Source organism: Antedon bifida, chromosome 4 (genome assembly GCF_963402885.1).
Source record: "Antedon bifida chromosome 4, ecAntBifi1.1, whole genome shotgun sequence".
NCBI classification, from domain to species: Eukaryota; Metazoa; Echinodermata; class Crinoidea; order Comatulida; family Antedonidae; genus Antedon; species Antedon bifida.
The window spans coordinates 16,595,365-16,606,836 of record NC_136229.1 but is presented as its reverse complement, the minus strand read 5'-3'; the positions used below and the strand labels follow the sequence as shown (position 1 = coordinate 16,606,836).

Genomic DNA, 11,472 nt, shown 5'->3' with positions numbered 1-11,472 from the left:
CCCTGGGTCCCCCTATTTCAAAATCCTGGATCCGCCACTGTTGACCGGAAAGCAACTGAACAGAATTAGTGTGTAATCTGATATGTTGAAGAACAACAAGCATGTTAGTACCTATGGTAATATTGAATGTGTTGATACTGGTCAAAATGTTCAGTTCCGGAAAAGTAAGAGTAACAGCTTGTGCTTATATCGTTTGAAGGTTTGCATGGCAAAATGTTTACGTGGTGTACCGCAAACTTTATATAAACATGTGTTTATGTCAATATATGCTTGCGCAATACAGTTGAGTTTCAACATATATGTATATCGTGCTATAAAGAAACGTGATCAGATTGTAATGCCATTCACACAATGCTTTAATACAGAAGCATTAAGCTATTTATTACAATTACAACACCCTGTACTTGAATAGCAAATCAACACTTTTATAAGTGTTAAACTTATAAAATGTTTAACTTATCGGGAAATTGGATCCCATAATATGCAACAGCTAAGCACGGCATGACATTTGGATGAGAAAGGGAACAGAAAAAATATATATATAATATACATTCCACGATGAGTTGCAATGAAATAACTTAACGATTAATGCGTATTAATACTTTACTATTAAAAACCAAAATTTAGTCAAAATAAAAACGGTACTATAAATAAGAGTACTGATCTAATGAATATAAGATATCTTATAAGGTATCTTTATAATTTTGATCTTTCAACAAATTTGTTTTACTTGATACAAAATACACAATTTCAATTCAGGTATACTGTATAATGAACCATTACGCTTGATGACTCCAACCATGTTTAATCCTCCAAGATGTGTGCTGCACCAGGCCTGAAAGATGAACCCTGTCGGTCCCTACCATGCTTTGAATGTAGGACTAGGCCTTACAAGTTTAGCTCAGATATCTTATCAAGGAAACTTGCAAACGGTTTCAATGCTGGTTGAACCTCTTCCGTAAGGAACTTTGTAACCTGGAATAAAAAGATCAGTCAGTATTATCGTACATTATAATACAATTTTGATTAATTTTACACGCTATCTATTCAATTCTGAATGGTAAATGTTAAAAATAAAAACAGGTTGCTTCTATGCCTTGTGGTGCAATATAGTCAACTTTACCAATATACTGGACACCGTTGGGCTGGACAAATATGTCTGGTTTCCGGAAAGTCTGGTATTTGGAATGTGTTTTAATGGTAAAAATGAATTTTTGTTTGGACAAAGTTTGGTATTGGGAGAGTATCTGGTTTTCAGAGAGTCTGGAGTTGACTGTATATATAAGCTTATTACAAAAATGAGTAGTAGTGCTCTAAAATATAGTCATCCAACCTGTTCTGGTGACCTGCCAACAAATGATGATGGATCCAGCATCTGGTTCAGACTATTGTGGATGGGGGTGAAATATGACGAGGCCTTGATGCGGGTAACTAGGTCATTCTCACCGCCTTGTTGCTTGACCACTGCAGCTGCTTCTTGGGAAAGTTTCCTAATCTCTTCATGACATTCCTGTAGGAAGAAAAATAGTACACTCTGGGAAACTGAACAGGTTTCAGCTGGCACAGAAATGATTTAGGACCTTTTGTACCTAATCCAAGGGTCTGGTCTTGAGAGAGTTATAAACATATTACAGTAATATTTCTATGGTTATGTCATGGGGTTATTATTTATTTCTAAATAATTCCTCCATGGTTATAGATATTTGAAAGCTTTTAAATCTATGAGTGGGAATATAAAAAAGAAGCAAACATTGTACAGTGCCAAACACTATTGATTCTTCTCAGAGTTGAGTTTTCATATCAAATCACTTTAAAGAACCTAGTGCATCTTTCGAGACAAGTAGGGGGTTACCCCAGTGTACTAGTTCACACACAGCCACTGTCACAAACTTATCATAACACTATACACTGGGCCCTCAGGGAGAACAGTCTTAGATTGAAGAGGCTACCCAGTATAAAGAATAAATTGTGAATAAACAATCCCTTACCTGCCTACTTGCACCAGACTTAACCATGGCCATGATAATATTCTCAGTAGCCATAAAAGGTAGCTCCTGCTTGATCCGTCTCTCAATTACCTAGAGAGTACAAAAGATTATACATATTTTTCTTTTCAAAAACATCAGAAAATCATTGAACCATGACCATCACATCTTCTCCAAGAGCAGTCTGGCAAGCTTTGCTTTCAATATTAATGCTGGTAGAGATACACTGTGGGCAATGTGAATACAGTACTACATACCTTTGGATACACAACAAGACCCTCCGAAATATTCTGTAATGTGCTGAGAAGAATATCTGCTGTGAGAAATGCTTCCGCAAGGCAAATCCTCCTAAACAATAACAAAAGAAAATTGCACAGTAATATAAAAGACAAGAGAAACTTAATTAAATACTTGTATAATATAATATTTGTTGTTTGAATATTTTCTTCTTACCTATTTGCACTGTCATCCAATGTGCGTTCAAACCATTGAACAGAATGTGTCTGCAGGGGATCCATTATAAGAGTAATCAAATGCCTAGCCAGGGAGCAGCAACGTTCACTACGCATTGGGTTCCTCTTATAAGGCATGGCACTGGATCCTATTTGTTCCTTCTCAAATGGTTCTTCAAGTTCTTTTAGATTGGCTAGTAGTCGAATATCAGAGCAAATCTAACAATAATACAGTAATAATTTACTTATTTATTGCTATATATTAAATACATACATTGGATGTTTTACCGTGTTCAAAATGTAACCCTTGTATAGCAGTGGTAACTACTAAAAATAAAGTAGAGTGATTTAAAAGAATGATGCTTGAGTATACGAGATAGGGACAGGAAAACTAACAAATGAAAAAGAACAAACAAAAGTGAATGATGCAGTAAAGACAGCAAAATATACAAAAAGGAGGTGGGCAGGGCATCTAGGAAGGATACACGATCGTAGATGGACACAATTGACAACGGAGTGGCAACTATTGTATGGGAAAAGAAAGAGGGGTTGACCTAAGTCGATATGGAGGGATGAGCTTGTTGGTACCACAGCATGGCCAGCATTTACGAAAGACAGGAACAACTGGCAGCAACTGGGAGAGGCCTTTGCTCAGCAGTGGAACGACATGGGCTAAAGAAAGAAGAAGATCTAACTATTGTACTTACCTTATGAACAGTTGCTCCCAGCCCTGCTAACACTGAAAGAATATCAACATCCACCTTCCGACTGTATGTTTGACCAGTCACTATGTAAGCTCTACAAAAAAAAAATCATTCATTCACAATTTTGTTTAGAAAGCATCTGAAAATAAGAACATAACTTAAAAAAATAATACTAACTGTTTAAATCCAGCCATTTCAGTAACAAGTCTATCCAGCATTTCTACTTTCTCGGAATTGTTTTCAAACAGTGCTAAGAAACTTGCTTGCGTTCCTGTCGTTCCCTTCACACCACGGAACTTAAGGTCATCCCGCGCACGAGTCAAATTTCGTAAGTCCATGCAAAGATCGCTGATCCAAAGACATGCTCGCTTCCCGACAGTGGTTAATTGAGCGGGCCTATTTGTAAAAAAAAGTACACATTTAAATAAACTTAAAAAAACAACTTTCTTTTTGACAAGCTGAGTATTCAATAATCAACATTTTTTAGCCAAGCTGGGTACTCATAAATTTGGTATTATCATGCAAAAAAGTTTCATTACTCACTGATAATGCGTGAAACCCAAAGTTGCAAGATTCTTATTTTTCTCGGCAAATACCGACAGCCGTTGAATGCATCTTGCTAGGCGTGGTAACACTATATTGAACGCATCACGCAAAACTATCAAGTCCTTTAAAAATAATATTGAGTTGGATAATAGCTTTTAATACAGTAGTACTATTATTTATGCTTGTAAAAAAAAGCTAGAGATGTTGATACAAAGTTGTTACCATATTTTAATATACCATGAAGCCTCATAAAATAAAATTTAAGTAAGAAAATTAATATTAATATACTGTAGTAGAAGTAAAAAGATGTATGTATATATTATAATTCAAATGTCTAAAAATATGCATTTGTAATTAGGATTCTGATTCCAAATTACAATTTTTGTTTCAGTAGGCCTAATAAATTGAAATATAAACCTAGAATTATTTGTTGACAAGCCCATAGCCATGGGGTTTTCGTTTTCATCACAGGCTAGGCCAGTAGGCCTTACCATCACTTCCACTGCTGGTCTCTAGTTTGAAAAGGGCACATTGGGAGAAATGGAGGTTTATTTGGCTATGAGTGCAGATGGCATGCTTATTTAAGCACTTGGCTTACAGTGTTGTCTCCTACATAACAAGATGTTGCTCCAAGGTGGATTATTCCTGAAGCTTTCGGACAACATTGACCAAATGTATGGACATGAGCCATGACATCATGGCGCCGTCTTTTTTCTTCTTCTTCCGCCATATCCCAATCAATATTTTCAATGTTTGCATGCATCTCCGAGGTCTGTTCATCCGTAATATTCAAACCTAAGGTCTAAACAAAAATAAAAAATAATAATTCATATTTAATAAACCAATAAAAAATTTAAGGGCGACAATAGGGCGACCAGGGGTCTAAAATGGTACAGGGTCTACTAAACACACACAAACGACATGTGCACATTTTGAATTGGCTCCCAGGCCGCTGTCTAAAATGATATGTCTGTTTTTGTACTGCATTAAGTCTATGACTTAAGTTTTAATAAATACTGTATATTTGATATAAATAAATTTCATGAATGAATGAATCTGCCATGATTGTAAAATAATGCTGTGAGAACAAAAAGGTTTACTACTAAAAAAAGTGAGTAAAAAAAACCCACAATCAGCTACATACATGTAACATAATAGGCCTAGCCTAGTTAATACAACTAGGCCTATCTATATCACTAATTAAGCAGAATTTTCTTGCACAATTTGAAAAAAAAAATCAATTGCGAAAGTGTTTTCTTCTTCAATTAACAATTGCACAAGTAAATTCTTGTGCAATTTGCAAAATGCATAACATATGTTATTGAGCCTAGACATTGTAGTGATGCCGTTTAACACATGGGTCTGACTACTACTATTACTAACCTGCTGAGCCTTCGCCAAGTACAGCCATAGCCTACGCCATGTCGTAAACTTCTTCTGTTCACTAAAATTGAAAGCCATTTCCTCACTAGCATAACGAGCCACTAGTGGTGACCTGTATTTCTTTAAGCTTTCCCGTTCCATTTTTTGTATGGAAAGCTCTACTTACAATAATTTCTTCAAAGAAAGTTTTTGTTTACAAATTGTATTTATAGCAGTCTCACGAAGCAACCGGTTTCGCGCGAAAGAATGTGGCAATTTATATTGATAGAGGGCGCTATCACAAATAACACGGGGTGTCACAAAATGTTTTTGATCATCTACGATTCGAGTTCGAGCTGATGTTGAGAAGTAAACTTTCCACTTTAGAAGTACGGCTCAGTCTTTTCTTGGATAATTATGGCTTCTTTCATCCTGTATTAAGATTACACAGTAACTACTTTCTAATGGTGTGGTAAGTCAATTATTAAATGAATTGTGTGTGTTTTTTGCCTGTTGTTGTGTGTGTGGTGGTGGTGTAGCTGTTGTGCACGATCGTCTGTTGCTGATGAGGTACACAGAGTAAAACACATCCACACACTGTGTGGAGAGCTATGACAAAATGGGGGTGTGTTGTCTTTAACTCAACACATCTGGCCAGCCAACCCAAAAGTGTTGTCTCTTTAGCCCTATGTCTAGGTAGGGCCTAGGAGCATAGGCTAATTTTTTACACTACAGGCATGTTGGTAGTTTCAGAAAATAATCCTCCTGGCTAAAATTGAATATTGACAGTCAGAATTGTAATTTGTATGGAAGTTTTTTTTGTTTTTTGTTTCAATTTGTTTATCATTTGATACTATAGGTACTAGGCTAGTATGCCTAAGCATGAATGATGGATGGTAAAAATAATATTTTGTGTGCAGCAGTCTCCCACCCCCATCTCTTCTCAGGTTCCGCTGTTGCATTTATACCCACTGCATGTTTACGTAGGTGATTAAAAGTGCAATGAATTATGTATTAATTATTAATTAATACAAAGAAATTATCTTTTTATTTTAAATTTTCATTTCAGCCAATGTCTTGAAGGAATTTTAACGGAATTTAAGATAATTAAACGGTGCTAATTTGAAAGTTATGGGGAAGGATACAGATCTATTACAGGCCATCCGTCAAGAAGATGTTGCCATGGTAATGAAGATTGTTGCAAAATTCACTAAGTCAAAGTCAAGTAAGTGATTTCAAATTACAGGTTAAAAGTTACAATATAAAGAAAAATCATTTTAGTATTAAAATTATTCATCATATGCTACAAATCACATGCTGACATTCACCAAGAAAGTGTTATAAAAGTTGTTCTCTTCACAGAAAGATACAGTTACTTTAGTTTAATTTACTTCTCTTCTCTAACCTGAAACTAAAATATTAAATTCCTCAGACTTTAATGTAGTCAATATTGATCCATTACTATGCAGAATTTAAAATATTGCACTGACTAATCTTCCAACATGTGGAAAAAATATCCATCTGCAGTAATCTAGTTTGGTAATGAAGATTTATTAATTTCTGATATAAAAATGATGTGTACACCAGTGACCTTGACATTGTAGATCTTAATCCTAATCCACTGACTTACTTAAAGATGTGAAGTCTATCTGGGAGTGGTGGTATGGATTAGTACAGTATTTAAGTCTTATTTTATCAGAATTATTACTCATTGGTCAACAATTTATAGCAAGAATGTAGGAAGTATTTAATTTAATGGCTAAGTTATCTTGCTTACTAATTATGACTACTGACTGCACTTACACTGGAGAAATTACTACCTTTCGAGTTTCAGTACTTGGCTCCAACAATACAATCTACATTTAAAGGCCTATCCAGTGGCTAAAGCTCGTTCAACACTATCAAACTTTTATGTGACAAAATGTGTGATGTACCCATATATAGAGATGATGTCATATCACTACCATATTTGGGCATATCTCTACCATATTTGGGCACATCACACTTTTTGTCAGACTAGTTAGTGTAGACAGAGTATAATAGTACTGTGACTCAAAAGAAATTACCCAACAGTGTCCCTTAATATGATATCCCCTGAAAAGGGGTTGGCTGTAGTGTTACATATTTCCTCTTCATTTGAGGGAAAGTGTCCCCATAAAGAAGTGTCCCATGAATGGTGGTGTCCCAAAGGACAGGGTATACTGTACTGCCATTTTGATTAAATTATTATAAAACCATGAAGTTGGCACAAATAAAAGGGATCTTTGACAAGGAAGACCAATTTTTTTATTTGATAGAACATAATTTATGCTCTGGTATTTTATCTCATTACATTGTTTATAATAGCACTATACAAAGTCGACCAATGTTTGTCATTTAGTATAAACTGTAAAAATCATAATCGCATAGTTACAGTTGAAACTCATTAATAGTCAACCATATCCATTGCAAATACAATTAGTGGGTAAGCTGTAAACCTATGCTCTGGTATTTTATCTAAATTTTGGTTTACATAAGTTAAATGAGCATTAAAATATAATTAGTTTTTACTAGCTTCCTATTTGTTTTTATAATTTATTGTTTACTCTAAACTATCCATGGTTTTATGGATTGAAATGTGGATTTTTACTTCTCATTGGGGCTTACCCCAAACTGTTCTTGTTGAATTTGTAAATTGCAATCTCACTCAGTGTTTGCAATACTTCAGAGTATTGTATTCAGTGGCGTAATAGCTATGAGTGCTCACTGGCTAAATCCAAGAGCCCCTGAGCTTATGGGGGCCCTTAAGCAGGACTAAGAAGAAAAAACAGACAACAAAATATGTCAAAAAAGGCTAAAACACCGTACCCAAGACCTCCAGCATTTGAGAGCCATTTAACCAGGGTCCTCAGACCTCTGTGTTACGCCGCTGACTGTATTTCTTATGAGGAAAATTCATACTTACTCAATACCACAATTAGAACTCATGATAAATGTACAGTTACTCCATTTTACCTTGAGTTTCAACTTTGTGGAAAGTTATTGTTTGTAGTTGCAGTGTTTGTTATGTTTAATGCTAGATTGCATTAAAATAACACTAACTAACCTTGTTAAATATAAAGTGTATGAACCTGCCATGTTTCTCATTAATTTCTTTAGCTAGTATTCTAATCATCAAAATCTTATTGCAATTTTGAAAGGTTAAATCCTTCTTAATGAAAGTCCAAAGTACAGTAACTCTGGGTAGAAAGATTAGGAAAAGTACATTGTTGATGACTTTTGGTAACTACAAATGCTAATAAAATGCAAAACACTTCATATTCATTAAATTAATAATGTAAACATTTTCGCTAGTTTACTATTACTATAGTATAATACAGTGTTACACATTTATCAAGATTTTTCCTGAATAGTGTGTTTTTTATTAGAAATAAAAAAAGTAGATGTGCACTTTCAGAATCAACCCCACTTTGGTGACACACGAATTTGCAAATGGGGAATGAATGACCGAGGTTGGAGATTATCTTTTATTGTTTTAGCGTCATAAGGGTGTTCTGGTCTGCAGCTGTGTAATAATTAAAATCTGTTGGTCGAACAATTAAAACTAAAATTGAATACTTAAAGATTAATGTTCTTCCCTTTTTAAGTCATATTAACTATTATTTATTAATGTTCTTTTTTCGTCTTTTGCATCAATATTTATTTGTATTCTCATAGGACATAGTCCTAACCAAACGTCTGTTGAGTGTTTTGTCCACAGGTATGTACAGTAAGCATGCTGGAAAGTGTGGGAACACAGGGATATCGAAAAGAATGCTTTGCAATTGTTTAGGATAACAATAGGCTTGCTTACTATTGTTATGTCACAAAACAGCCAATCTAGTGTGCTTTGAAGCTTTGGTGTCCAGGTCAAAGTTTAAACCAATAGTGTACTGCTTTTGTACAAGGAGAAGTGGAGAATTATCGGGTACCCATTTAAACTGTGGTTTGCCTGAAATAAATTTAGATTAGGTAAATATGGAATAGAACTTAGTCACTGAGCAAATTTAACTTTCTGCATGTTTTGAAAGAAGGAAATTTATTTTTTACTCAAATTGTGATTTCATTTTGAGAAAAAAAAGTACCATATTATTTGATGAAATGTATTTTATTTAGTAAAGCATAAATAAAAAATGATCAACTGTCAGCTTCAATTCAAAGATTTTGCTAGATACCTAGATACCATTCAAACTGTATTAAAACCAAAAACATATGCAATACTATTACTATAACAAAAAATTATGTTTTTGAGAAAAGGTAAATCCATACGATATATTGAACTTAAATGGATGGTGTTCCTTTAAACCTAATCATGTGTATTAATGATAGTAATACTTCCTTTGAAACCACAATGTGGTTTTAAAGATCTAATTTGGCCGACTTTTGTACAATGTTCAGGGTGCAGTATAGACCCATTATTAAATTAAAAGCTCAGTCATAAGTTGTTCATATTTAGAGCAGCTAAAAAAACCGCTAATGTTCAGGCATGAAAGGAAACAGATTATAAAAGCTATTTATTATGTATGAGCTATAGAAACTATTTAAAACGATTAAAACTTTCAGTTCCAGAGAAAGGTAAGGTACCATTTTGTTTCTATTGGTATTTGAGATTTAAGGTTTTTATTACCAATTATGGAATAGTTGCATTGCTTTAATATCATTACCATATCAGTATGACCATAGAGATATTATCTCTATGATATGACCAAGTCTAATTCCATGCTCGAATAATCTTACCCCTAATTTTGGCTAAAGCCAAAGAGAAAAGACTTATTAATGCAATCTCAGTATAACCCCACCTTTAATTTTTGCATAATTTCAAAAACAGACATCCTCCTCCTGCCATCAGACTACTGTATTTGTATGCTTGGTCATAATACAATAAAATTGTATTTATAAAATTATATGTCAAACTACACATTTTCAGTGTAATTATGGTTTTAAGCTGCAGACCAGGGTTACACAGTTAGGTAGAATAGTAATATAGTAGTAAAAGCATCTAGTACCATTGCCAAACTTTCTATCCTGTATAGTAGTAATGCAACAGTACCACAGACTTTTAACAGTTTTCGCTTTATCTAAAAATAGTCCATGGATCTTGGAAGATTGTTTTAACAAACTTGTTTCTTAATTAAAACAATTTGTATAATTACAGTAGGTGAATAATTACCAAGGATCAATATCAGTAATCCTTATCACATGACCTTCATAATGACCTTACCAGGTGACCTCAAATAAGCCATTGTTTAAAAGTCCATTCATAAAATTTAGCTGTAAATGAACGGAATGCCAGTGTTTTTTTAAATGAATGTTATTATTGTTTTATGTAGGAACTTTAAAAAAAAACCATTATCATGGAAAAATATTCTTTGAATTGAACCATATTGAGGCTGGAATATTGAGAAAAGTATAGTAAGAATAAAAAGAATGTGAATATGCTATTAAACTGTAGAAATAACAGCTACAGGATTCTAACTAAAAACTACAGTAAGTAGTAAAAAAATGCAAAAAAAATCAGCAACACTTATTAAGTCTAGCAAAAAAATGTACTGGTACTGGTAGTACAAAATCATTACAGAAACTGTTGGAAGAATTTCATCTGGTTGTGGAATAGGTATTAAATAAAATTTCTTTTGAACAACCAAAAATAGTATAAGCGAATTATCACACATTTATGATCAACTATTGAAGAAGGAGAAGGGGGCACGTCCTTTTGGACCTATTGGTGGCGCTATACCAACTCATCGTCGTCATGGAATTAACAACGCTAGACGATGAAACGCCAGTTGAGAATGAAACCTGATAGGTTTCGAAACGTACTGTAAGTTCGCTTATACTATTTTTGGTTGTTCAAAAGAAATTTTATTTAATACATTACAGAAACTATTTTAATGGTCATGCTAGGTACTGTCATGCATGGCTGATAAAAGACTCCCAATTCACCTCTGCTCTGCTCCTTACAAAAACAGGGCTACACAGATACACCCTTCTGGTTGAGTAAGTACTTGTTTTGAGTAAAAAATATGATTGATTAATACTGTCTGTTAACTGTTTTACAGTATAGAATAGAAATTATTTGTAATTTTATTCAATGTCATTACACAGTATGCTACAGTAGGTTAAAAATAAGTAAGAGTAAACCTAAAAAAATCTAGATTCTCCTGAGATTAATCACGTTTGTCTAGTTACTATTTTTACCATTAATATCCAAATGCATAAATAAAAATGTGAAGTAAACCCCGCCCAATAAGCTATTGTTATATGTTAACAAACGGAAGGTAATTAATTTTTATGGCAATCCTATACAATCCTCCCTCTGGCTATATTAATATCAATAACCATAATTCATATGGTGTTCTCTATTGTAAGAAATATTCAATTTTCAAATTTGCACTTGTTTGTATT

At 33.8% G+C, this 11,472-nt stretch overlaps 2 protein-coding genes across 3 annotated transcripts in view; one reads left to right on the top strand and one right to left on the bottom strand.

The window, feature by feature from the left end:
- Positions 1-378: 378 nt before the first annotated feature.
- LOC144840593 (adenylosuccinate lyase-like) lies at positions 379-5,484 on the bottom strand. Its single transcript, XM_078696462.1, has 10 exons — positions 5,071-5,484; positions 4,286-4,489; positions 3,685-3,809; positions 3,319-3,537; positions 3,145-3,235; positions 2,439-2,656; positions 2,243-2,333; positions 1,989-2,078; positions 1,334-1,510; positions 379-975 (listed from the first exon to the last, which is right to left on the bottom strand). The coding sequence occupies exons 1-10, from the start codon at positions 5,209-5,211 to the stop codon at positions 889-891; spliced, it is 1,443 nt and encodes a 480-aa protein (XP_078552588.1). The 5' UTR covers positions 5,212-5,484; the 3' UTR covers positions 379-888.
- LOC144840570 (uncharacterized) overlaps positions 5,417-11,472 on the top strand; it is a 73,496-nt gene continuing 67,440 nt past the window's right edge. For both annotated transcript variants that reach the window (XM_078696429.1, XM_078696428.1), the window contains exons 1-2: positions 5,417-5,521; positions 6,119-6,274. In XM_078696429.1, coding sequence (XP_078552555.1) covers positions 6,181-6,274 — 94 coding nt within the window. In that variant the 5' untranslated portion in view covers positions 5,417-5,521; positions 6,119-6,180. The remainder of the gene's footprint in view (positions 5,522-6,118; positions 6,275-11,472) is intronic.